General features: G+C 36.6%; 1 protein-coding gene across 3 annotated transcripts in view; it reads right to left on the bottom strand.

Annotated features, from left to right (window-relative positions):
- Positions 1 to 9405: 9405 nt before the first annotated feature.
- Positions 9406 to 27596, bottom strand: part of KIF3A (kinesin family member 3A) — a 31477-nt gene continuing 13286 nt past the window's right edge. The window contains exons 6-18 of one of the 3 annotated variants that reach the window (XM_084886630.1): positions 26598 to 26737; positions 26001 to 26198; positions 25009 to 25183; positions 23353 to 23451; positions 21307 to 21378; positions 15415 to 15571; positions 14838 to 15018; positions 14552 to 14662; positions 13918 to 14043; positions 12260 to 12313; positions 11847 to 11915; positions 10967 to 11091; positions 9406 to 10346 (exon numbers count right to left, since the gene is read on the bottom strand). In XM_084886630.1, the coding sequence (XP_084742756.1) occupies positions 10298 to 10346; positions 10967 to 11091; positions 11847 to 11915; positions 12260 to 12313; positions 13918 to 14043; positions 14552 to 14662; positions 14838 to 15018; positions 15415 to 15571; positions 21307 to 21378; positions 23353 to 23451; positions 25009 to 25183; positions 26001 to 26198; positions 26598 to 26737 (1556 nt within the window). In that variant the 3' untranslated portion in view covers positions 9406 to 10297. Of the gene's footprint in view, positions 10347 to 10966; positions 11092 to 11846; positions 11916 to 12259; positions 12314 to 13917; positions 14044 to 14551; positions 14663 to 14837; positions 15019 to 15414; positions 15572 to 19068; positions 19078 to 21306; positions 21379 to 23352; positions 23452 to 25008; positions 25184 to 26000; positions 26199 to 26597; positions 26738 to 27596 lie in introns of all 3 variants that reach the window. The other 2 variants (XM_084886628.1, XM_084886629.1) reach the window with 2 other exon arrangements.

Below are 27596 nucleotides of genomic sequence, written 5' to 3'. Positions count from 1 at the left end.
ATCACCTTACAAAATTCGCACTGTTTTCCCATTTTACAAAAGAGGAAACCAAGCGTTCTATAAATGAAATGTTTTCCAAAGTGATATAATCAATAAGCTGGTAGAGCTGAGGCCCAGGCTGAAGCAGGGGCCTGGTGGCAAGTACCTGGAATCCTTCCTGCCTGGCATGCAGCACGCGGTGTGGTTGCTCTTCAATGGGCAGGAGGGAGACGGACTGAACCTTTCAGCAGCCCAGGCCCGGGACAGCAGTGGGCAGATCTCAGCCTCTGTCTTCATGGCAGGCCCTGAGGAGCACCCAGCGGTGTGGGACACACGTCCCAGACACTGCGGCACCCCGAAGGCAGAGACTGGAAACAGGCAGCAAGGCTCGAATATTTAGCAACACGAGCTAATGAAATGCTTTCTTTGCAGACCTCCTGTCCTGTGAACGGAGCCACGATGACGACGCTGAAAGTCTTCTTGCAAAGGTTAAAGAGCATCATGCAAGGGAAATACTCAAGGATTTGGAGCTGAATATTTTAATTTATGAGTTTTTAATAGCCTTATTTTAAAAATATTTATATATTTATAACTTGTTATAAAATAAAGTATATGTATAATCTGACAGCAAGGTTTCTCTTTACTCACAATGGCACCTTATCTGACAACTTTTGGGGAAACCAATTAAATCTGCTGAGAAGCTAGTAGGGAAGCAAAAAAGGAAAGATTCTTTGCTTTCTCCAGCTGTGGACATAGTGCACACAATGATTAAAGAGCACAAGTCCACGTAAGACATAGGTGATGAGAGAGAGCCGCAGAGTGGGCCCACGAGGCCTGAATGGAAGAGGTGTCCCCTGGTGCTTCTCCCATTGGCACAGGGCTGTTACTGAGACTCCAGGGGAAATGAATTCTATCGCACTGCATGGCTCTGCAGTGAATCATGTCTAAAGCTCTAATACTGTAAATTATCTTGATTCTCAAGTCATAGAATCAACAAAGCACAGAAGAATTATGGTTACAGAACAGACTATAAGAGCTACTAACCTGACACTATAGAAGGTATACTGAATATAATTGAGAGGTAAAAGAGGAGGGAAAGAATGAGAGGTGGGGACCTAATATCCCCACCCACTCAGCGACGGGGTCCATTAAGCAATACTGTCTAAGGTTGATAGAATGAGAACAAGTATTGATTCAAAATTGCAAAGGGTAATAGAAGATCTAAAAATAATCTTCTATGCATATAAAAGCCTAAGCAACCGTTACGCCCAAATGACCAGTCCGACCGAACAATTGGTCACTGACCATCAGGGGTCAGACTTTCAACACAGGAGCTGGCCCCTGGAGGTCAGTGTGCTCCCACAGGCGGGTGCCCTCATCCAGAAGCCGGGCTAATGGCCGGCCAGCACAGCGGCAGTGGTGGGAGCCTCTCCCCACTCAATGGCAGCACTACCGGGAGGCGGCAGGCACAGCCGGCTGGGATGAGCGCAAGTGGCAAGGCGCCTGGCCCAACTTGGGCTTCTCACTGGCCGCCTACCACTTGGCACGCTGCTGTATCCCCCAGGGAATCCTGGATTGTGGGAGGGCACAGGCCAGGCTGTGCACCGGATCTCTAGTTTACTATAAAACATTTGGAACGGTAAAGTAAATGAGGTAAACCCTCACTTTCCAATAAGGAAACCAATACATATCTGAAGTTGATAAATCAAAAAATAGTTGGCAAGAGTGGTCATGAGCCCTAACTGGTTTGGCTCAGTGGATAGAGCATCAGCCTGTGGACTGAAAGGTCCTAAGTTCAACTCCCGTCAAGGGCATGTACCTTGGTTGTGGGCACATCCCCAGTTGGGAGTGTGCAGGAGGCAGCTGATTGATGTTTCTAACTCTCTCTCCCTCTCCCTTCCTCTCTTTAAAAAAATCAATAAAATATATTTTTTTAAAAAAAGAAGAAGAAAAAAAAAAGAATGGTCATGAGTTGATTATGTTAGCTAACATGGAGGTTAATTGTACTACCCTACTTTTATACATATTTGAAAGTTCTTATAATAAAAAGTGAGAAGAAAATAAATAGCGAGTGAATAAAGAGATCATTGGTATTATCATGGCAGCCATCAGAAAAACTAAATACTACAAGAAAAAAGGGAAGGAGTTTGTTGGGAATGGCACTTGGGTAAGGAAGGGTTAAAGCAAGGGAGAAGGCGGTTGGCTTTTTATTTTAAATCTGTGTGTAACCCTGTACACAAATAACACGTTTTTAAACATTAAAATACCTAAAATTAAAAAGACAGGTGATCACAAACATCGGCAACGATGTGGAAACACTGGAATTCTCGGGCATTGCTGGTGTGACTGGAAAGTGGCGCAGGCACTCTGGGAAACTGCAGCAGCTCCGAAGAAGGCTAAACTTAGTTACTACAGGACCAGCAATTCCAACCCTCGGTCTCTTTCCAAGAGAACAGAAAACACACGCCCACACAAACACCTTTATCCAAAGTTCACAGCAGCATTACTCATAATAACAAAAAATCAGAAACAACCCAACTGTCAGTCAACGAGCGACTGGATAGACAAAATGTGGTATGTCCATACCACAAAGTATTCTTATGAAGTACACATGCTACAGTGTGGATGAACCTTGGGAACATTATGCTAAGTGGAAGAAGCCAGACACAAAAGGCCACATATAGTATGATCCTACTTATATGAAACTTCCAGAAGAGGCAAAATCCATAGAGGCAAAAAGTAGAATATTGGTTGCTAGTATATAAGTTATCTACACTAATAAAATAGACATATGCAAATTGACCATGCCGCCACGATGACCACCAGCCAATCAGGAGTGGGTATGCAAGTTAACACAACAAAATGGCGGGTTAACTTGCACATACAGGCATGGAGGGAAGACTGAAGACTGAAGAGGCTTGGCTTCTCCGCTGCGGCAGGAGTGGAGAAGCCTCAGGCTTGGCTTCTCTGCTACAGCTGAGCGGAGAAGCCTAGCCTTGCTGTGGACAGAGCGAAGGCCTGGGTCCCGGATGCCAGAGGAAAACCAGTGCCGGCAGCCAGGGGAAGGAAGGCCTATTCAATAGGCCTCAAACTTTTTAAAGTGGGGGCCAGATCACGGTCCCTCAGAGAGCTGGAGGGCCGGACTATATGAACTACTAATTCCTACTGTAACACCTTGGCTGCGCTCACTGCCCAAAAAACCTGGCGGGCCAGATCAGACTCCTCTGCAGGCCGCATGTGGCCCGCGGGCCGTAGTTTGAAGACCCCTGGCCTATTGCATGAATCTTCGTGCAACGGGCCTCTAGTATCTCAATAAAACTGTTATTTTTAAAAATAAAAGGGGAAGAAAATAAGTGTCAAGTCATTGAAACTTGCCTTTTGAAAACATGTTCCCTGCAAGAATGTGGATCTAAAACAGTGAATGAGCACTCTTTTCATCTTCCCTTACCCATGTGATAAAAATTAATACTACTACTAAAATTATACCAACACATGTAACATCTTTTTAACTCTTTCAAAACAAGGGAACAAATCAAAAGCTTAGTGTCTCACCCTGACCACAGCCAGTTTCACCCTGCCCACATAAAATACCAGCATGCCAAGGGCAACCAGTAACTAAGAGTCATGGAGCCTTGAAGGCCCCACTGAAATGTTAGTTTCCCTTCTTCTTTGATTGAGGCACATTTGCATTCAATGGCTAATGTGAGCTGTAGTCTGCCACAGGATATGGGTTGTGGGCTGCAGTTTGTGTACGAGGCCCAGCGTGGTAAAAGAGGGGCTGTGGGGAAGAGGTATTTTAGAACGGGGCCACAGAAAGGACATAGGCAGACTCCGGGCAGGTCTGTCATAAGATAAGCTTCAATGGTTAAGATGCAACTAACGCTACTCACTTCCTGACAGGTGACGCTGGGCCCTGGATGGAAACACCCAACAATAAGACCTTGTTTACCGAGGGAGTGAGACAACAGGAATTGAGGCCACACATCAGAAGTGTGAGTGAAGAAACTTCAGGATTAAGTGAAAGTTGAGATGCTTGTCATGTGAGCACATTCACTTAGGAAACTTAGCCACAACCCATGCCTGCTTCATGCAACGCTCCTCTTGCCTGGGTGACATTGACGGCGAAGGCTGAACCCCTTCCTCCCGCTAGCAGCTGCCTCCTACCTTTTACCTGTGGCGATATTGTATCTCTAACTGGCATTAGTAAGTAACAAATACCTATTGAATAAATAAATGAAAGAAAAAAATGTTTCCGTTTCACTTATATGTGGAATCTAAAGGATAAAATAAATGAACAAAATTGAAACAGACTCATAGATACAGAGAACAAACTGATGGTTGCCAGAGGGGAGGTGGGTGGGGGTCTGGGTGAAAAAGGTGAAGGGATTAAAAAGCACAAATTGGTACCAAACAGTCACGGGGATGTGCAGTCCATAATATTGTAGTAACGAGGCAGGTTGCCAGGTGGGTCCTGGAAATATCAGGGGGATCACCTTATAAATGACTGTCTAACCACTGTGCTGTACCCCTGAAACTGAAAGAAAAAATACTGAATATAATCTGTAATTTTAAAAAAACAACAACCAGGCAACCTAATAAAAGAAAAAACACAATTCACTCCATGTATGGCCGACTGACTTTGAAACATTCTTGGCCCAATTAGACATGTTGGCCTCTTGCTGCTGCTATGGATGGATGCATCCATCCGGTAACCGGGCCGTTTCCCCCCACCTTTCTCCACATCCTACCTGCCGGCCTCTCAGGGTGCCCAGACCACCTGGGGCGGAGGAGTCCTGGGGCGGAGTGCTTGCACAGCTTTCTCAGGGAGCAGGGCACAGGGGGCCTCTGAGCCGGCCAGGTGAGCTCCTCAGTGCCTGCCAGCTTCCCCAGAGGCGAGGCGATCACTCACTCTAGTCTCAGGGCTGATTCTTGGTTCAACTTGTCAGCTCATCAGAGCTCCTGTTCCCGAGGGGGAATCTCCTGTTCCTGTCACCCCAGTATTTCCTGAGCGGGCCTCTGCCCCGAGCACTGACATCCTCTCTCCAGCTCTCCGAAGTGTTTCTCTTCTAACGCATCCTTCCTGGCCACTCCTTCCTAGTCTGACTTTCAGTCTCTGAGCAGTCTATCCCTTTCTTGTTCCCAACAGCCAGGGTAAAACCAAACACAAGCAAGTGATGTCGTGTGTGCTGCCCGCACCCTGGATGACTGCTGGGCAGTGTAAGGAGAAGGAGAAGGGAAGGTACAGGTATTCGTCATGGAGGTACCAGCGGAGTGTGAGAGCCGGCGGAGGAGAGGGAGGCTGGCTCCTCTGGCTCACAGCCAGTGCGGTCTTCAGCACACAGTGTGACATCATCAGCACACAGTATGACATCATCACACAGTGTGACATCATCTGGCCTCCCAGCGCCCCATCTAATCCTTCACCATCTTTCCAGCAGCATTTTCTTCAAAACACAACTCTTGAAATCCGTCCATGGCTTCCTGCTGCTTGCAAAAAACTCACAGCAGGAGCCTGGCCCCTCTTTCCTGTTCAGGCTCCATGTCCTCATCCCTTTCGGACTTACTTCAAACTTACCACCAAGGCTCAGGGCATCAGGATTCACACCCGGACTGCCTTTTCCTGCCTGTCGGCTCCCACCTCCCACAGCAGTTCCCTAGAGGAGCCGCCTTTTCTGGCCTCTTGGTCAGGCAGACGTGTGCCAGCACCGTGTTAGCTGCCGGGGAAGAACGCCACACCTGGCAGCTCGCCCCTCACCCTCCTCTCTGACCGCCCTCCACATGCGCTGCCATTCTCCATGTACATGGCCACAGCGCAGGGCGGGTACACGGCAGATCCAGAGGACACCTGGTGACGGAGTGGCATAACTCAGGACGGAGGAGAAATCAAGGTCAGCACAGGATTTCTGTAATGACTCTGTACCTTTAGGTTGAGTTAGGCAATATCCTCTGGCTAAGATTGGTATGAACTCTGAGACATAGTGAATTTAGTTGTAAAGTCCCAGTCCAATTCCTTTTGTACAATTGGAGAAATAAAGCCTTTGATTAAAAACTAAAATTTCCCCCGCCCTCAAAACAGGGATGGGGGAGGGGAGCAGGTGTGGAAGGATGTCTGATCTGTCATATTCTTTAGTCAGAGCCATAAACGTGCTTGGGTAAGACAGAGTGATGTTCTGATAACGTTGATAAAAGGAGCTTGAAGATCGGGTCACAGGAAGCCCAAGATAAACGCTGAGAGGAAACTGGTTCTTTTTGAAGTAGCCTCTTCGTAATCACTTTCCCACACATTTGTTCAGCTTCCGAAGGAGGACCGAGTATCTGATTTGCTTTGCAAATGTAACGGCTGAAGAGTGACATTCAGATAATGTTGTAGCACACGTGCTCCGAGGCTTCCGAGCCCATCACTGCTCCCCGGGGCACAGGCCCCTGAGGTCCCTTAGGCTGACACTGGGGTTTCTGCTATGATTTCTGAGAGTTTTCATGAGAAGATGGGACGGACAACATAATGCTGGTGCCAGGGCAGGCCTTTAGTTTTATCTCCATGTTCTACACACAAATTAGAGTTCACAGAAGCTAGCAGTCGGGACAAGGAAGAGAGCGAGCCCCGAAAGGCCCCTCTCCTCTGCACACAGTACATACATGTAAATCCTCTGAAACGTGCCAACAAATCAGAACTTCTGGACCCCCTGTGACTATAAGGCTCTGCATGTGCTTGGTAATCACTAAGCAGTTATCAAAAGAACCCATGATTAACACCAACCCAAGCAATGTTATTGTTTTGAAGATATTTTAATCTCATTAAAATTGTGAAGAGATCATGACATTGCCACCACTCAGAAACGTCTTTTACCTTTTAGTGAGATACATTCTGCACACATACTTCTTTACGTTCTGTCCTCAAACACTAATGAAAATAACAAAACTTGGCTAAAAATATTTTTGGTGAAAACAAATGTCATCACTGAGAAGCACATTTAAAAATCTCTCTTCCCAGTTTCTGTTAAAGACTCACACCAGCATGAGTTTCTGGGTGTGAGATTAAACAGGTCTCTCTCTTGTTAATCCTCACCCGAGGGTATTTTTTTTCATTGATTTTTAGAGAGTGGAAGGGAGGGGAGAGACTGAGAGAAACATCGATGTGAGACACACACACTGATTGGTTGTTTCCCGAGCACATTCTCCGACAGAGGCTACCACCAAGGTATGTGCCCTTAACCAGAATCAAACCAGGACCCTTTAGTCTGCAGGCCGATGCTCTAACCACAGACTAGGGCTAAACAGGCCTCTCTTAACGACTTGAAACTGAGATGCCAAGTACAAAAAACTGCCTGTTGATATCAGGATGGACATAAACACAAAACAGTTCAATAAAGAAGCAGATCACTACTACAGGCATTATGTAAACATTTTTATTTCTTATTTAACCATGCTGCACATGTATATACAATAACAATATGTACAACTTGAACAAATACAATTTATACATAAAATACAATGGAAGTGTGGCTTTTGAAATTAATGCAACAAATTTATTGAACAATTTGTAATTTAGGCCAGTATACATATTGTAGCAATGCTACTGAAGTTATTAATGATTTAAACTAGTCAGACTATAGTATAAGTTCAAAGGCACTAGGAAGATCTATGTTTTGTTCTAGCATTTTAAATTAAAAAGAGCTAAAAAGGAAAACAAGTGCATATATTAGTAAGCAATTGGGCAGACACTGGAGTGCTAACATGTACACCCCACCGATTCCTTAATCCATAGCCTGTAGGAAAGAGAGGGACGCTCTTTAAGAGTTAAAGAGAAAGACATTTTTAAAAGACTATGAAGAAACAAAACTCAAAAATCACAATCATAATTTTAAAAAATCTTACAGATGAAGTAGTACTCCCACCCCCAATCCCAAGTGACCTTAAGTCACTTGCTGCAAAAGAAAGGTCCCTTTTCCTAGAAAGTAGATGACACAGCTTATCAAACGGATCCTATTTGAGAGATAAACACATGGATTCAGACCTCCCTCCTTGAGTAACCTTATACTTTACAAGCACCTAAACAAAAATGAGGAATACTATGATACTTTAATATCCTAACTATCAGTATATATAATTACAGGGTTTATTAAAGAATATACCACAACAAATAACATTCTACCAAGGCCCCTTTTAATAAATAAATAATACTTTTTAAAATTAAAGAGAAAAGACCCATTCAAAAACCTATTTATATGTGCCACTCATTTTATGTCTGTCTATTTCATATAATGAGCAAGTTTGTTTATCTATATCCTTATATGAAATTAACACTGAAGTTACATAATATTTTATTTGTGCACAAAGACACAGTAAGTGTGAAGAAACCATAGAACTGCTATGATTGGACCTAAGTGAATCCATGTCCAGTCAGTGTCCATAGATTAGTCAGGCCTGCCTAAATATATGATTTTGGTACTTCAAAAGATGAGTAATTATTGTCCATCTGGTATAATCAGTTCTAATGTAAATGCTTTTTTAAAAAACTGCTAAAGTAGCATATTTTTTAAAAAATTATTTAACGCTTTGACTTTTTATAGGTTTCTTTTTGTTACCGCAGTGGAGTGAAATAGAAAACAATCCAACATACTGGCTTAAGTTTTCTGTGCTGTTTTAGAGCTTAATGTGAATGCTATTCCTTTCTTATTAACTAGATGATTAAAGGTGATAAACATGAACTTCCAAAAGGAAGAAGTATTCACCTTTTCTTTCTATTGGTAAAATTAAGATTTCCCTAGAGTAATTACTAACAGCTAAATGTGCATCTACAATTGCCAAGATACTCTGCTCACACAAAGCTCTTACAAGACACGTATTCACCTCAAGTCTTCACAGTAGTAAACAGTTGCCTCACAGAACAAAGTTATAAACTTCTATCTTACATACTACAAAGAAAACACTACCAGTTAAATGCAATTCTTATTACCTAGAAAATATGCACCACACACATGACATTCAGTACACACCTTTGGAATTACTTTAAATTTATGGATATATTTTTACTACCACCTCACAAGTCCACCACCTTTACTCAACCCCACTCTATACATGGCTTTGTAATTATAAACCATTTAACCAAACTTCTTAAACTAATGTTAACTTAATACTAATTTATTTTAAAATTCACAAAGGATATATTAAGTGGTATAGGTGTAACATAACATTAAAAAAATAAAAACAAAAATTTTGTAAGCAGCCAACAAGGAAAACACAATTCTTCCTATTACAAGTTATTTTACTATAAAATAAATATTATTTTTATTTTTAGAGGAAGATGGTCTAACTGGATTTGTCAATGGAAGAAATTCAGGGAAGAATATTTTCTTTTAATAAACTTTAAAAGAAAAAACAAAACTAAGTATTTTAACAGCAAAGGATTAAAAGCTATTTTTCTTAAAAAAAAATAAATGAAAAAAATAAAAGCTATTTTTCTTGCTTTAGTTGTACTTTCTGGGAAATGGAGACTAAATTTTCATCACAATTTAGAACTCAAAGGAAAGCATCCATTAATCACACTTCAAAAAGAATTTTTAAATATATACACATACAGCAAAGGCTAGTGACCAGTATTTAGCTTAATTTTCTGCAACTGTCACTCCTTTATAATTAGGTACATATTCAATGTTTTATAACAACATGAAATCAGAACAAAAGTATATTTGACTTGAACTCTAAATGGCAAAAATAGTCAAGAGAGGTACAGTTGAAACGTATTTTCAACTTTTGTTTTTTAAATGTGTACATCTAAAGACTGACGTACAGGTCTTCTAATACTTAAAATGCAATAAAGATAACACAAAAATGAGAACATATTTCAACAGGCCGGCGGGCGTCAGGATTGAATCATTTCTTAGATATGCAGTCCATACATTCATATATAACAGCAAAACATAGGACGATTAGAACTGCTGTCTAAGTGCAAGACAGGACCTACATTTTATTCTATTTTGAATATCCAGTTACGTAAATGTACAGTAGTTGAGCAAATTACTAGCAGACTTATGAATATATTTGAACAGCAACTCTCTGTAGTAGGAGCTGCTCCCAACTTCTCTGCATAGTATAAAACGAAGAGTAATATGACTATCTGAACAATTACCAGTTGTGCAATTTCAATATTATATTGACATATATAGACTAAAAGTTATTAGATTACTAGTTCCAGTCTTACTCCATGACTTACAGCTTTCATTACTTGAAATTACACAAAAGTCTTCAGTGTTTAATGAAATATTTTGTCCAGGCATGGATATCACTACTTTTTATTGAGACTTTAAGTCTGTAACATTTACTGAAGTAAAGAGTCAATTACAGTTTCAGGCTTTGCAGAACGCTTTCTGTTTGGAGAAGAGAAAAAGAAAACATGAAGACTTCCCTAAAAGTCTGGAATGCAAACACTTTCACTATGAAGAAGATAAAACAAGCGGGCCATAGAGTCTAAACCAGGCCAAGGTTTGACATGTTTGACCACTTTTCCAGGCTCGGGAAAGGCCACCAAGAATAGGTGCTAGATCATGGCTCTCCTCCCTCCCCCCAGGCGGTGAGAAACTGAGTGGGTGATAATTTCCAAAACTGGACTAGACCACGCAGCCAGGCCCAGTGGCTGCATGCCTGCCAGATTTAACTGCTGATGATCTCTTCCGGCGTAGGCTAAAGGTGTGTGTTTATTCAAAGACCATATCATCTGAGGCAATACAGTACAAATGCACATGTAGGGACTGATGTAAACGCTACATTAATGTACCGTGTTATTGCAATTTTGCTTAGCATACTGAACTATGCATTTCTAATGAGAAACATATATTGAACATTATCATGTAATGTAATATCAATAAATCATTTAATGTGTACATTTGTCTATCAGCCAAAATATTTATCATCTTAACTAAATTTCCTTTAAATATATCTAATTAGCATCTCGCCGCCTTGATTTCGTGGGATGCTAAGACAGTCTTACCTTCTCCCTGTCTTTGGCCTTGCTTTCCCCTTTGAAGTCCGTGGCCTCTCCAGTTTCATCAAGGACTGCCGCAGGCTCTCCTCGGTATAGGCAAGATACACGTGGGAAAGGTCCACTTCAAAGGGCTAAGAAACCAACACCAGACAAATCAGATTTGGGGAAAGATTTAAAACACTGAATAAACTCTAGAAAGAGCCACAGAAGACAAGTTGAAACAAATACCTAAAGATACCTTCTTTAACTCCATTTATCTCAAATGCATTCAGCGCGGGCTGGTGAGTGAGCCCTCACACACCATAAATTCCTCAGCAGGAAAGCAGAACTGTTGCTGCTTTCCCTAAAGCCATATCTCCTCTTGTGGACCTAAGACTAAGACTAGCTTTGAAAAGGACATTCTAGCAGAAACTGGTTTGGCTCAGTGGTAGAGCGTCGGTCTGCGGATTCCGGTCAAGGGCATGTACACTGGTTGCGGGCGCATCCCCGGTAGGGGGTGTGCAAAAGGCAGCTGGTCGATGTTTCTCTCTCATCGATGTTTCTAGCTCTCTCTCTCTCTCCCTTCCTCTCTGTAAAAAAATCAATAAAATATATTTAAAAAGAAAAAAAAGAAAAGGACATTCTAGTCGCTAAACACATCCCCATAACCCAGAAAGGTGGTGAGAAGAAGATTCCATGCCACTCGGTGGTGGTGGAACTCAGCCTGCCATCACAGCTGCAGGTGAGCCGAACTGTCCTAACAATCGCCCCGTCCAAGAGCCTCTCTTCCCAAAAGACCAACCTACTTTTTTAGCATAGCCGATTGATTTCATGTTGATCACGTGATTTAGTGAGCCACAGCCCTATAAATATTTTACACTGTAATTTTTTTAAAAAGCACTCTTACATCTTTCTCTTTTTTATCAGGAACTGGAGTTTGCTTCCTCATGTTATTTCCTGTGTAGGCAACACATTTCTTGTGGGGGGAAAAAGAGACAGAGAATTGTTTTCATTAGCAATTAATACTGTGACTTAGCAAATTATTGTGAGATATACGGATTACACTCATGAAACATGATTTGAATGCTGGAACAGAAAGGGACCTGGAAGTCATTTAGTACTATGTATCCCTGCCCATGCTATTTCCACGGAATATTCTGCGTATTATAATATAGTTAATTAGAAAAACATCTCCATCCTACTGGATTCTCCTCTGATCCATCCTATGGACCACCTCTCCCCCCACTGGAGCCAGCAAAATTCCTGATCTACAGGTAGCACTCCACAAGTATCCCATGAAAAGAGGAAGGCAATACTCACTAGCTGCCATTCTCCTATGTCTTCATTCCAATGGACATAGTTTTCAATCATTTCCTTTTAAGAGTCAAAGATAGTCTACTTTTAATATTTAATAACATTTAAAATACTGAAAAATATTCATGAAACTAAAATCTTAATAAATTATGGGGGAAATTTTGTCTCAATTATGTACTGCATGATATACTTGTCATAAATTTTAAAATATATGCTTTTAAAAAATATATGTAGATGCAATTAAACTATATAAAAATAAAAAGCAAGGAAATGAAGAACATGATTCAGAATGAAAGTTACCTTGAGTTGGTAGAGGCAAAGGGATGGGAGAGGGAGAGGGAACCATTTGATTGGAAGTAGGTTACTATAATGGCCCTAGCTTTTGTTTGGGGTGATGAGTTCACTACAAAGTAACAAATTAAATCAAGAGAGGCCTTCCAGGGCCAATAAGGAGAGTGTACCAAGAACCAAAGGTTAATTCTATACACCTGATGTTCAAAGGAAAAATACTACGGCTTGTACATTTGTCTGGTACATTTTAGACAAACTGCTTACAGCTGTATAGAAATTTAAAGTAAATTTTAAAAAATCAATATGTTAAAGTTTACTAAAATGTACTAGAAAGATGAATATTTTGAGTAAGGAAAAATAGAGGCTGAGATTCTTAAATTATATTAGTATTAAGGATTAGCATTTGTCTGGAAATAGAAAATAAAGATGGTTGTACATTTTAAATATATTTAATGTCAGTGAATTGTACTCTTAAAAATACTTAAAATGGTACATTCCATGTTATGTATATTTTACCCCACCCACCCAATACACACACACACACACACACACACACACACACAATTAGCATCCATAAGCAGGGAGAAAAAGTTCCAATAGGAGTTCTTATTCTATTCATAGGACAAAGGACATTGAATGAATAAACAGCAGCTATATCTTGATTCTGATTGCAATTACATTAAGTCCTCATTAAGGTTTTGTTCAGTTCTTGGAAGCTGTGATGTTAAGGGAAATGATGTATAATAAAACCAATTTTATCTTAGGCTAATTAGTACAAACAAGGGTTAAGTGTCTGTATTTCTGGTCACAAAAACATCACAAAACTTCTAAGTAAAGACTCAAAACTACTAATATTAAACATTGAAATAAATGTTTTATATATATATATATATATATATATATATATATACACACACACACACACACACACATATATATATATATATATATATATATGAAAGATTAAGGTAATTATTTTCCAATTGGCTTATCCAGTTCAAACATGAGGTAAAACATGCCAACTCCATACAGACAGTGGCCCTGGCTGGGAATCAATTTTTTTTTTCTCATCAATGATATAACGACAATGACAAAAAATATTATTTAAGAACCTTCTATTATATAAATGAATTCGAATTTCTCTAAGGGGCTGAGAAATTTCTTATCTAGATACTTAGATACTCAAACAGAGAATTATGTATTAAGAAAAGTTAACAGCTAAAGTGAAATATTATGGCATTAGTTCAAGAAAATTTTATCATTAACAACTGAAATGTACATATTTATCACCAATTAAGTGACGAATTATATTTCCTTCTTTCTTAACCCCAGCCAAGTGACCTGATATTTAGGTCAGAGAACGTCCCTCTGACCTGATAATCCTGAGGTATGAAGTTATCAATAACAAGCATCTGAAGCCGAAGCTCCCGGCTAAGCTGTCGAATGTTCTCCAACAGGCCTTCAATTTCCCTCTGATGTTCTTGTTGGAGATCAGCCATCTGTGAGAAAATCAATGAAAATATTAAGGACAAATAAGATTTTAAATTCAAAATAGTTCAATCTGACATAGAAACCCTGTAAGAGCCTACCCAGTTCTTTCACTAAAACAATAGACAGAATGACACTAACAATGTCGTTTTATTTATCTTATTTTATTTTATTTTAGAGAGAGAGAAAGAGACAAAAACATCGACGAGAGAGAGACATGTCTCTTGTACGCACCCTGATGGGGAATCGAACCCACCACCTTTTTGATATACAAGATGGTGCTCCAACCAACTGAGCCACATCGGCCAGGGCCTCAAAATGTCTTTTTCACATTATTAGTTAAGGTTAGAAATTTAAGAGCTAAAATTAAAAACTGCACATCAAGGAGAAATTTTTATTTCTTTAAAATTGTAAGCACCCATGATTCCTTTCAGATTCTTAATCATACTTAATAAAAAATATATATATATATTTTTTAAGTTCAGAACTACATTAGTTGGTAATTTCTAAGAGACCAACCTCTGACTTTGCAGCCATCAGCATAGTCCAAACTTTCTTTAATTTTTTGGTCTTTCCCTGTGCTTCCTCTTGCAAACTGGTATATTTTTCTTCAATATCCAAGCGTTCTTGCTATGAGTAAAATTGATAAACTTAATAATTTATTCTTTAAATCACAAATTTATTTAACAAATAATATGTTTAGCAGCCATATTCAAAGCAACCCACAGATCTGCTTTACAATGTTATTAAAATTATATTTAGCTTTTCACTAGGAAAAAAGTGTCAGCCAGAACCAAAAAGATACCTCTTTTTCCTCCAATTCTCTGCGAAGTTGCTCTGCTCTTTTCCTCCTTTCTTCCAGTTCCATATTAGATTCTTCAAGAAGTTTCTCTTGTTCCTCAGCTTTCGCCAACAAGTCAACACCACCAACAATTACCTTCTTCTCCAGTGCAGATAATTTCTCTAGCAAAGACTGATGCTCTTGTCTATTGATTAAAATGAGAATACTCCAATTATCTACTATTGTACCAATATCAATTACCAAAATTTAATGAGTTTGGATACAAAATTTCAATACAGGAATATGGTTATACAACATCTTTATCAAATTATACCACTGGATAATTCATTACTGTATGAGTTGATCTCAATTAAATCAAATTCACTTAAATTTTTTTTCCTCCCACAAAGAGAGGAAATAATAAAAACATATAATTTTCAGAAATACAACATACACAGTGAAACCTTCTATTCAAAAATAGCTACTCTGGAGATAAAAATCAAGTTTCAAATTATTATTCAATTTTTTTCCTTATATATAAGTCCTCAGAAAAATACCGGAAATTTAAAACATAAATCTACATTAATTCAGTAATACTCACTGGGCCTTAAGGAGATCCTTTTCCCTTTTCTCTAACTCAGCCCTAGCCTTGTTTCTTTCTTCTTCTTCCATGTCAAGCTTTGTTTCAAGTGCTTTTCTCTCTTCATCAATTTTTGCTTGCATTTCAACCATCTTATCAGGGGAAACTTTCTTTTTACCTGTTTGAGTCATTCAATTACAACAATCACTTTCGAGTCAACGTTTCAGAACAGTATACTAGTAGATTCTCTTCACTTTTATAAAAGTTATATTCCTCAGTAATATAAAATCAAATATTAACATTTTAAGGAAATCAAATGAATAATTTGTTTTACATTCTTAAAACTTTTAAACTAATTGCTAACTTCAAACTGTTTTCCTATTGTGCAATGATCAGGACAAAAGTAAGTAAAAGAGGAGCAAAACAGATGAGCAGGGGAAAAAAAAAAGAGAAAGATTAACAGGAAAGCCAAAGCAAGCAAACAAACACAGATCTGTGTGTTCCAAGATAACATATATAGTGGAAAAAGCAATATGATTAGTTACTTTTTTCTGATAACCAGGTACAAAATAAAGTGTCTTCCCAATATATTTCCCTATAATTTATTAAAACAAATGAATAAGTAAAAGTCACATATATGTATAAAATGAACAGATTAAAAGTATCAGTCAGAACTTATAGCAAGTAGTTTTTAATACATATCTTCAGAGTATTTATAAAATTTTGTTTAATAAAATTACTGGAAAGTATTTTCTTTCAAGGTATGCTTTTAAAGAAAAGAAGTCTATACTAATTATATAAGTTACATAGTAATTAACCAGGCATTTTATAGTTGCTGAGTTGTCATGATGTCATATTTTAAATGAAAAACTAAAATAACTCATTTTATCAAACACAGGACCTAATTCTGTCACATTAAGTGCAAGTATTAAATGTAAGTAGAAATATTACAAAATAATCAAGCTGGAAACACAATTTCCAATAGATTATTTTGATTATAATGTCTAGTAAGTAGAGTGCTTAATATACAAATAATAGTATGAATAAAAGTGCTAAATTAAGTGTTGTAAATATCCAATGAAAGTTTACTGAATGAGCCCTAGCCTGTTTGGCTCCGTAGGTAGAGTGTTGGCTCTTGGACTGAAGGGTCCCCAGTTCGATTTGTCAAGGGAACATACCTCAGTTGCAGGTTACACCCGGCCCTGGTTGGGGCCATGCAGGAGGCATTCAATTGATGTGTCTCTCTCACATCAATGTTTATCTCTGTCTCTCCCCCTCCCTTCCACTGTCTCTCAAAATCAATGGAAAAATATCCTCAGGTGAGGATTAACAACAACAAAAGTTCATTGAATGAATTTCAAAATCATGAAGTTAAAATGCAAAATCAAAAAGAGAAAATAAAATTAGCATTTTAAACTGGTTATGAAACTGAATCAAAGATCATTCATTTCTGGTAATGTGCTTTCTTTGAAATATACCTTCCTTTAGAAAAATGATCAAACTTTTCATAGAACTGGTCTGAGGCTCTCCTGAGAGCTTTCTGTATTTCTTAACTTCCTTCCCAAAGGACTACAGAAGAGTGAAAACCAGAGACTTTATGAATTGTTGTTAATGTCTCCACCCAAAAGCTAACCCCTCCTGCTAAGAAGGAAAAAGAACTGAAAAAACGATGGAGATATATATTATCTGAATATATTCTTTCGGAAACCATGAGACAAAGAATCATACGCAGGCTTCAATTCTTTAGGATAAAATTAAAAAACCCAAGTGTTTAAAATATATTACCCTTCATTTTTAAGTAAATATACGTCTGAAGCAAACTTAAGCCACGAAACAAATAAGCTAAATAAAAGAATAAATAAAAGCACTGATCCAAATTCATGCTCTGGTGTGGTGTGATTCATTGCATTCCAAAAGTCAGGATGTAGACTGATTCTATTGGCTTCTTTGGCACAGTCACCTGTACTGAATGTTCTGAATAACACTATTAAAAGATAATTTAGAAAAGTAATCTAATCCCGATTCCCAAAGAATTTCCCATTGGTAATACTATTTTTAGAAATTTCAGGGGGAAAATGTAAGTTCAGGTATGATGTAAGTGGCATGCATAATAAATTATAGCTTCCTTTCTACCTCAGAATTTCAAATATTTAAAGAAAAAAAAACAGCAAACATGTTAAGGGGAGAAAACAACAATCCTGTATATGTGAAGACCTGGATATTAATGGTATAAAGGAAATTATCTGGTCAATATATGCACATTAATTTTTTTAGACTTCCAGGCTTCTAATTGTCAACAGTTAAAAACATAGATTCCGCCCTTGCACGTTTGGTTCAGTGGATAGAATGTCGGCCTGTGGACTAAGGGTACTGGTGCCATTCCGGTCAAGGGCACATACCCCAGTTGCAGGCCGATCCCCAGTAAGGGGTGTACAGGAGGCAGCTGATCAATGATTCTCTTTCATCATTGATGTTTCTCTCCTTCTCCCTTCCTCTCTGAAATCAATAATATGTTTAAAAACACACACACACACACACACACACACAAACACACACACAAAAAAAACATATAGTTTCCAAGCCCATTAAGAGGCAATAGAATAAAAAGGTTTTATATTTAGAAATACAAAAGCACATGCATACTGATGAATTACTACTATAATTAAATTGCATTAGTTATTCAAAATTATTTAGGTAATATTTTCAAACTGATGTTTTAGCAACAAAAATCTTATTGTGTTCTTGTAACATTTTCAGAAAAATAACCATGTATATATAGCTAGGTTCAGTTTCAAAAATCTAATATTTTATAATATATTATTGCCAGAATTACTCCAATAAATCATTATATTTCTCTTCAAATAATATTTAAAGCTAAATGTAGATATGTGCCAACTCTTTTAACCAGGCACTTGAAAACATGAAATCACTAAAAGTCACTTTTACATTAATTTTTTAAAATTTCATTCAACAAAATCAACCAAACCAAGAAAAAAAAATGCATAAAAGAATTCAGCACAAACTTTCAGATAAATATATTTTTAACTGCCCTGTGCCATGTGCTCTATCCAAAACTGTGAAGAGGGACACTGCAAGGTACGGTTAAAGGGAAGAATCTCAGGGAAGAGTTAATTGAATTAATTTCATTTTCACTATATGAACACCCATGGGCATAAGTAACCAAGCAACTGATTCCTCACTTAAAAAAAACAAGAAAAAATTGCCTGAATGTGAAATCATTTATATTTATGTTTCCAAAATTTGGCTTAATGGGTCTTTTAAAATTTCAGGAAGATTATGCCATCTAGATCTGGTGATATATTATTTTTGTCTCTGCTGTTAATTAGGTCTAGCACATCCTGTGTGTCTGTCACTGTCAATCTAATACTTCTGAATTGTTCTGCTAAAAAGATCTTTTGGAAATAAAAAAAATGTTCCTAATATTTAAGTCAATAAAAACAGAAATAAATTTTTAAAAAATAATTTAGGGGAAAAAATGGAATTTTTTTAAAGCTAAAGTTTAAAGTTTTTTTTTTTTTAAATACAAAAGGTGGATACTTACCTTGTTTAAAAAAAATCATTAAAATTTGTTTAATGTAATATAGTTAGATGACAAAGTTCTTTATAGTTTAAATAATTGTACCACCACGGGGAGTGCAAATCAATCACACCAACCTGCTTGATCTTTCAATAAGAAGTAGTAAGCAAATCGTAGACAGGAAGCATATGCACAGAGATGAAGAGGAAAAAAAGAAAAACATTATTTCTTATATAAAACAAAGAAGAATGTATAAAAATCAAATCATTATCAAAACTGAAAGAGCAGTTTTATGTAAAAAGTAAAGCATATTCAACACAATCAGAGATTTAACTTAAGCAAAGATAACAGGAAGATTAATTTTGTCTAATATTACAATTTAATTCAATCTCAAGAGCTCACACAGACTCCCAGACTCCTGCAAGTGTAACAGTTCAGTGGGTAAAATAACAGCACACATGGAATTGGGAAACTGCTAAGACCTGAGAAATATTCTAAAAGAGCAAAGCAGGAAATTAAGCCAATTTAATAAGTTAAAAGCAGCAAAATTCACACTGTCCGTTTTCAAAATTTCCCAATTCAATGTTCTTCCAGTGTTAAGGAAGTGTTACAGGTGTGCCTCCCTTTAAGAAAATCCAGCCCAAAACCCCAACCCCAAATTAGATTATAGCAATTTCCAATAATGATTTAATTAACAAAAAGATTTAATGAAAGATCCTTTTAAAAAGTAAGATCTCTCCCAATATATTTGATTTTCCAACTTGATTTAAGGGCAATTTTTTCAGGAAAAGAAACATACAAACCAAAAATATTTATTACATAAAGTGAAGTACACCTGTATAATAACAAACTTGCATTCAATCTATTAGTGGCTTGTTAAGGATAATTATAATACTGATTCTATAGAAGTAAATAATCAATTGATGATTCAAGCAAAGAACACCTAAATAAAAAGGCCATTCATATTTTTTAAAGGGAAAGTACATACAAGTTACACGCAGAAATCATGCTGGGACGACCATCTCTGTACTTCATCAGCATACCCACATCACAAAAAAAGAACTTAATGTTATGTGCCGGGTGTACAAACTGCTTGCATTGAACAAAGTACACCTCTTTTCATAACAGACTTTCATATAACTAGTCTTTAAGAATTAAGGTAAATTTTAAAACAGAAAATTAATGCCTCCCACTCAGATGTTTTCTTGTATTTCAGAGTTTACAATACAAAATAATACCTCTATATGGTTTCTAAAGCAATGTCATGTATTTTATGTTATCCTCTGAAATTAACTGTTTTTGGTAAAACTTAAGAATTGTCAATAGAGAATACAATTCCTAATATTCTTGGAATTTTTGCTCTAGAAAGCTCAAGGCATAAGAACAATAATCAAATGTTTCTGCTATTGGTTTCTAAAGGTAAGTATATAGATAATGCTCTAAAAGACAATAAGCTGAAAGCTAGTGCAAGAAAGCACCAATTCCCTTTTCTTCTGAAAATGAAATATAAATAAAATGCATAATACTTTTCAATTTAATTAAGGTTTAAGAAAAAGTCTCTAGTTTTGAAATAGGTCAACAGATAATGCATAAATAATTTCTTGTGTATCTGACTTATCTAATCATACATTAGAAAATTTCTTGAAATCAATCATGTAATTTAGAAATAGAGATAAATGGCCATTTGATATAAAATACTAGTACTATTCAATTCATATTCAGGTGCTTCAAATTTTACTTTTTATTTATTTATTTGGGTGCTTTCACTCTTAAGCTACCCTAAGATTAGGACACCAAAGCCTAAAACCTTTATAATTGTAAGACATGCTATAATGGGCACTGCATTTCCAAATATAATTTGGGGTTTTAGAAATTCAGGATTTGTTACTACATATCCGTTATACTGACAAGGATTAGAAATTTGTCATGAAACATGAAAAGGAACCATAAGAAGTATTCTTTTATACAGCTTACTACCGTGTTTCCCTGAAAATATGACATCCTCCGAAAATAAGACCTAGCGTATGGCAAGATAAGACATCCCCTGAAAATAAGACCTAGCGCAACTTTGGGAGAAAAAATTAATATAAGACACTGTCTTATTTTCGGAGAAACAGGGTAGCTCTCTTTACATTATCTCAATTGCAAAAGCACGAATCTCTCTTCCATTGTCTCCAACATAAATGTAAGTACGTGTTTTAACCATTATAGGTCACTGGAAGCAATGAAGGGGAGGCCATCACATGCTGTGTTCTACTGAGAGGTCCACCGTGTGTTCTGTAAGTCATGACAGGGAGCAGTGCAGCATTCCTCAGGGGAAGCCCCGGGTTAGGAAGAAGCCAAAGCTCCGTTAGAGAACTTAGAGCTCCACTCACTAGGCAAGACCTTATCCAGAGGCTTCTCTATGACAGAGCATGTGGAGTCTGAGCTACTGCTGCTGCTACTGCCTGGAAGACAAAGAGATGAGCCCGACGGGGACCAAAGGAAAGGACACAAGAAAAGGAATAATACACAGAAAAATTCAGGCCAGAGAGAGAATTTTAAAAGACAATCAAGCTTTGTATTAAAGAACCAAAACTTACTTTCCCTCAAAACCAGTCTTGGTAGTCTAGCCAATATGCTCTACTATCAAAGCCATGCAGAATTAGAAACTGTATTCCTTTAAGCACCTACTGTGGGCAAACCCCACTATTCACCTAAAACACAGCAATTCAGAGGGTTGGAATGACAAGAATAAAAAAATCAGTAAGTCATTTGGTGACATTTAAATTTATTTAAACTATTTAGGTTGATATGTTAAAGGAACTGAATTTTTAAGATTTGAAATCATGCATAATTAAACTTATAAAATGATAAATTGCCTTACATTATAGACAGGTTGGTTTGTCTCCAATTTCACTCATTCTCCTTTAAAACAACACACTATCAGATGTAATTATGTATGTCTTAAGGTTTCATGGTCAAATTTTGAAAAGCTCACTGAACATTTTAAAATTTCTAAGCCTGAAAGGAAGGTTTTTTACTATTAAATATTTTTTGCTATTTAAAAATTTTTAACAAATCTATTATCTGCTTTAGCTTTGAATAATTTACTTTGTGAAAACAGGTATGGCCTGGTCAGTGGGGCTCAGATGTTTGAGCACTGTCTCGTGCACCAAAAGGTCCCCGACTCAATTCCCTGTCAGGGCGCATGCCCAGGTTCCAGGTTCAATTACTGGTTGGGAGATGTTCGGAAGGCAACGGATTCACATTTCTTTCTCACATAGATGTTTCTCTCTCTCTCTTTCAAATCAATAAATAAAAAATAGGTATGCACACAAAAGTGATTCTCTAAGTCAGGGTTTGGCAAACATTTTCTGTAAACGTATAGATAATAAGTGTTTAGGTTTTGAAAATCATACAAACTCATATGACCACATATGACCACATATAAACAAATAAGCATGGCTGTTTAATAAAATTTCATTTACAAAAACATGTGGTAGGCTGAATTTGGCCAGCAGACTATATTTTGCCAACTCCTGCTCTAAATCATGCTTTTCCTGTCTTTTGAAGTTATAAAATCTTTATCATTTGTAAATTTTAAAGTCCTGATCAAGCAGTGACGAGTTTATTTTCAGCAAGATCATTTTTCTCCCCAATGTTAAATTTCCTTAATGACCCCCATCTCCCTAAAGAGCGGTGCAGGCAGCTAGGCAATGGCAAAAGATGTGCACTTGAACATCTTGCCCTGATTACAATAATTTTAATAAGACAAGCAAAATTTGCACTAGCTTGAAAACAATGAGCCATGTTAATGGAAGAGAGTGCCAAAAATAAATAGATATTTAGGGTAAAAAAATTTTAACGTAGGCCATTTAACACATCTCTTTCTTTTGCATGTTATCCATATCTTTATTACAATAAACAGTTTAATTTGTACTTGGGCAATAAATGGCACATAACAGGGTGAGAATGAAAGTACATTTTATAAAGAAAAAATCAAACTGAAAAATTAGAATCCTAAAACAAATTTATTAAACAATTCAATGACTTCAAAAGCCTAATTATGCTTGAGAAAACCTCCACATTATCCTAAGTTCCTAAAAAGTTTAGGTTCATAACGTACATAAAAGTTTCCAATAAAATTGAAACCCTACAAGAAATTTTAAAATAGTATATCCACTATCACTGACTTCAATTCTAAATTCTAAAATAAAAACAGAACATAGGTATTCTAATTCAGCTATAAACAGAGAAGTAGAGGAGACAAAATAATACAGAAAATAAAAAGTTAACCAGGTATATGTCATACTTCCTATTTGACTTGTTATCGTAATTAAAAATGGCAAAATAAAAGGCATGCACTCAACTTCCGTGGGAATGTTAAATCGTCATTAAGTAGCAATCTAAGGTAATTTCTAAAACTAAAAAGAACTTACCCCTTCTTTTTTTCCTTTTCTCTCCATCCTCTCCAACCTCACCCTCTTCGTCATCATCCTCTTCTGACCCACTGATATCAGAGCCTGATATTTCTTCCCCTTGAATAGAAATTTATTACAATGATTTTTATTCCACTCCAGGCCATTGGCTATATAGGAAATGTCTACATCACTTATTCCATTAAGTTTTTGTTGCTAAACAAACTTTGAATTAAAATTCCTAAACAGCATATCAGGTATGTTAACCTCAGAAATAGATATGATGTACACACAGGCTTTATTTTTAAATTTCCTAAAGACAATTCTTATCCATTTAAAACTTCAAATAATAAAGTATAGTTCTAAATATATATAAATTACATGTAACAATAATTTCAGTCTTATATGTTAAGAGCTATAAACTATCATCTAACACAGTGATTCCACTTTTAGAACTATATCCCAAGAAATTTTCCAAAAGGACTTATTTGTACAAAGGTTTTGTTAACTTACATGAGGTACCTAGAATAGTCAATTCAGAGATAGAAAGTAAAATAGTGGCTACCAGGTGGTGAGGGAGAAAGGGCGATGGGGAGTTAGTGTTTAGTGGATAGACTTTCATTTTGGGATGATGACAAAGTTGGAGGTGGATGATGGTAATGGTTGCAGAACAATGTGAACTATTTAATACACTTAAAAATAGTTAAAATGTAAATTTTATGTTATGTATATTTTACCACAATAAGCAAATGTAAAAAAACATAAGTTAGCAAAATAAAAGTATACTCAACATTAACAAATCTAGAATTAAAATTTTTTTAAATATACTGACTATAAATACCACCTAGTGGTCACACTTAAAACACCAATTTCATTATCTAAGAGGCAGGTCAATTACAACTGCTTTTCCTCAACAATCTTACTCAAGAGTATTGATTGAATCAGCACATTCTCCAAACATTTGTGATGTTGGCATCTCTTGATTTCACATCTGATCTAGCCAGTTTTCCCAAAGAATGAAAATAGGCAGTTTCAAAGCCCTCTGGTTTACCTGCTATGCAGAGGAGCCCTATGCCAATCAGTTCTTAGCATGAAGGTCCAGGAAGTCACTGGGCACTTAGTAATGGCAAATTTCTCAACAGCATGAATAAGGTCTCCAAACTAGTTAACCTTCTAATTATCTTGTTAGCAAAGAATTTCCGAAAGAGAACCTTATGTTGAAATTTAAGTATGAAAGCATATTTGAATACTATCAATGAATTTTACTTATAGTAAACTTGGTGTACCCTGACTCTGTGATAGCTTTATTTACTTCAAACAACTGTAACTGATATCTACCACAGGGAACTCTGGTCATAATCATCTAAATATAGGTTAGAATGTGCTCTTATACAGAGACAAATAAAAATTAATTATTTAATAAGTGGTCATATAAAATCTATAAAAGGTCATTGGGATTAAGATAGAGGTTTAAATTAAGTAAAGTTTTTAAATCACATATACAAACATTATATACATTTACTTGAGCTTACTTAATATGTATGTATCAAGTTAGCAAGCAGAAATATGCCTTTAAATATCAATGTTAGAGGTGCAAAGAATTTTTAATAGGTGGTTTACTGGTAAAGCAACATATTTTTAGCCAACATTAAGATCAACATTTTGGGGAAAAGTTACCTTCCTCGAGCTTTTTTTTCAGTTCTTCTATTTCTTTCTGAAATTGACGAAGCAAAGCATCCTTTGGATCTTCATTAATTCTAGCTTTATTTTTAATATTCTTAGCACGGTTAGCATACCGTAATGTACTGATAGTTTCATCATAATTATAATCTGCTGGCCCAATATTTGCACACTGTTGAATTAGGAATACAAAACAAAATATTGTAACACCTGACACAGTTAAAATTAATACTACCATTACAAAGATAACTAAAATAATTCCTAGCCGACACCGGTTTGGCTCAATGGATAGAGCGTCGGCTTGGGGACTGAAGGGTCCCGGGTTCGATTCCGGTCAAGGGCATGTACCTTAGTTGCGGGCATATCCCCAGTAGGGGGTGTGCAAGAGGCAGCTGATCGATGACTCTCTCTCATCGATGTTTCTAACTCTCTCTCTCCCTTCCTCTCTATACAAAATCAATAAAATATATTTTTAAAAAATAAATAAATAAATAAATAAATAAAATAAAATAAAATAATTCCTAAAGCATACTTCTACTCTCATCTTCATGAAAAAGAGAATAAGACCCTAGCTGGTTTGGCTCAGTAGATAGAACATCAGCCTCTGGACTGAAGGGTCCCAGGTTCAATTCCAGTCAAGGGCACATGCCTGAGTTGCAGGCTTGATTCCCAGTAGGAGACGTGCAAGAGTCAGCCAATCAATGATTCTCTCTCATCATTGATGTTTCCATCTCTCTTTCCCTCTCCCTTCCTCTCTGAAATCAATCAAGATATATTAAAAAAGAAAGAGAAAGTAAGTACAACCATGTCTCTTTCCAAATAACACAGTATGGGCTTGTATACACGGTATACTAGAAAAAGAACAATCACAAAATCAAATAAAGTAAAATAATCAATATTTTTTTTAATGTTATGCATATAAGTTATAAGGATAAACAGGAACTAAAAGTTGCCTGATGATAACTATAATATCATCAATTAAGTCTTACCATCATGGTCTTTGAATTTCCTCCTAAGGAATCCTGAAGAAGACGAGTCAATTTAGAATTCCGATAAGGCACATGCGTGCTTTTTCCATCAACCAAGGCAGAAATTACATTACCAAGGGTGGAAAGCGAAAGATTGATTTTTGTAGCTTCCTTGAGGCGCTGTCCAGTAGCTCCAGTTTTTGCCTGTCTTTCTGAACCCTAGCAATAAACAGACACAGAAATAAAGCTTAAAAAAAAAAAAATACAGCATATTGTTTCTAAAACTTAATAAAAAATAATTTAACAGAAAAGGAATCTGACTTAGTATCTGGAATTCACATATGAATAATACAGGAAGACAAGTGGGGAATGGTAGAAATGAAACAGGACTGGCCATGAACCAGTAGTTGTTGAAGTGGGTGATGGTTACATGGAAGATCATTATACTATTCTATCTACTTTTGTACAGGTTCAAAATATTCCATAGAAAGCAAAACACATACACAAGTTAACAACTTAAAAATCATATATAAATCACACCTTTACACTTGAATTTTTATTCATTTATAAAATAAAAAAATTACAATTTATTCTTTAAAGTAGCAGCCTATTACTTACAGCGAGATCTACAAGATGGAGCTTCCCCATCCTGACATGCATGTTACCATCAACGCCTTTTTCGCTGCATTCTATGGTAATTGTAAAGATGGCATGGGAACGGGAACTATGCTCATTCATATTAGTTGCACCAACAGAACCTTGAATAAAGGAAAGAAATTCTTAAAAAGTATCATAACAGGGAGTACCTTTAAAAATAATTATCCAGAATGGTTTATAATACTTAATTTTACCAGAGCCAAAAATCAAACAGTCTGGTTAAACCATAAAAGCATAGATGTGATTAGCCATTATTAGCAGTTTCTGACAATTTATGTTGATAACAAAAAAATTTGTAATGTTTCTTATACTAAAGAGGTAACTTTAGGACAAAGTAATTAACTTTAACCAGAAGTATTACTGACTAAAAAAATAACTAATTTACATAAAAATACATGGTAAATAATTTTTAAAAAATATTGCTGTTTCAGCTATCTCTAAAAAACATTATGTTCTGCGAATCTAAAACACAGAAATACTTGTATACATGCATTAAATGGTGCCAGGATATTCAGCGCAGCATATTCACAACAGCAAGAGATTAGAAACAATTACAGGACAGTGGTTAATCAATTATAAACTAGTCATAATATGGATTTTAAAAAATAAGGTAGCCTTAGCCAGTTTTGCTCAGTGGATAGAGCATCGACTGAGGACTGAGGATCCCAGGTTCAATTCTGGTCAAGGGCACATTCCTAGATTGTGGGCTTGATCCTTAGTAGGGAGCATGTAGGAGGCAGCCAAGCAATGATTCTCTCTCATCACTGATGTTTCTATCTCTCTTTCCCTCTCCCTCCCTCTCTGAAATCAATAAAAATATTTAAAAAAATAAATAAAGGTATGACATGGAAAGATATCCATAACATATGTCTAGGAAACAAAAAGAGAGGAATATATAGTATAATCCCTCGTCTATAAAACAAAGTATCCATTCAAAGTATTGTGTGGGTATAAATATTT

The sequence above is a fragment of the Pipistrellus hanaki genome, assembly GCF_964339955.1.
Source record: "Pipistrellus hanaki genome assembly, chromosome: 5".
Lineage (NCBI taxonomy): Eukaryota > Metazoa > Chordata > Mammalia > Chiroptera > Vespertilionidae > Pipistrellus > Pipistrellus hanaki.
Note: the sequence above shows the minus strand (reverse complement) of the source record. Positions and strands in the feature narration are given on the sequence as shown.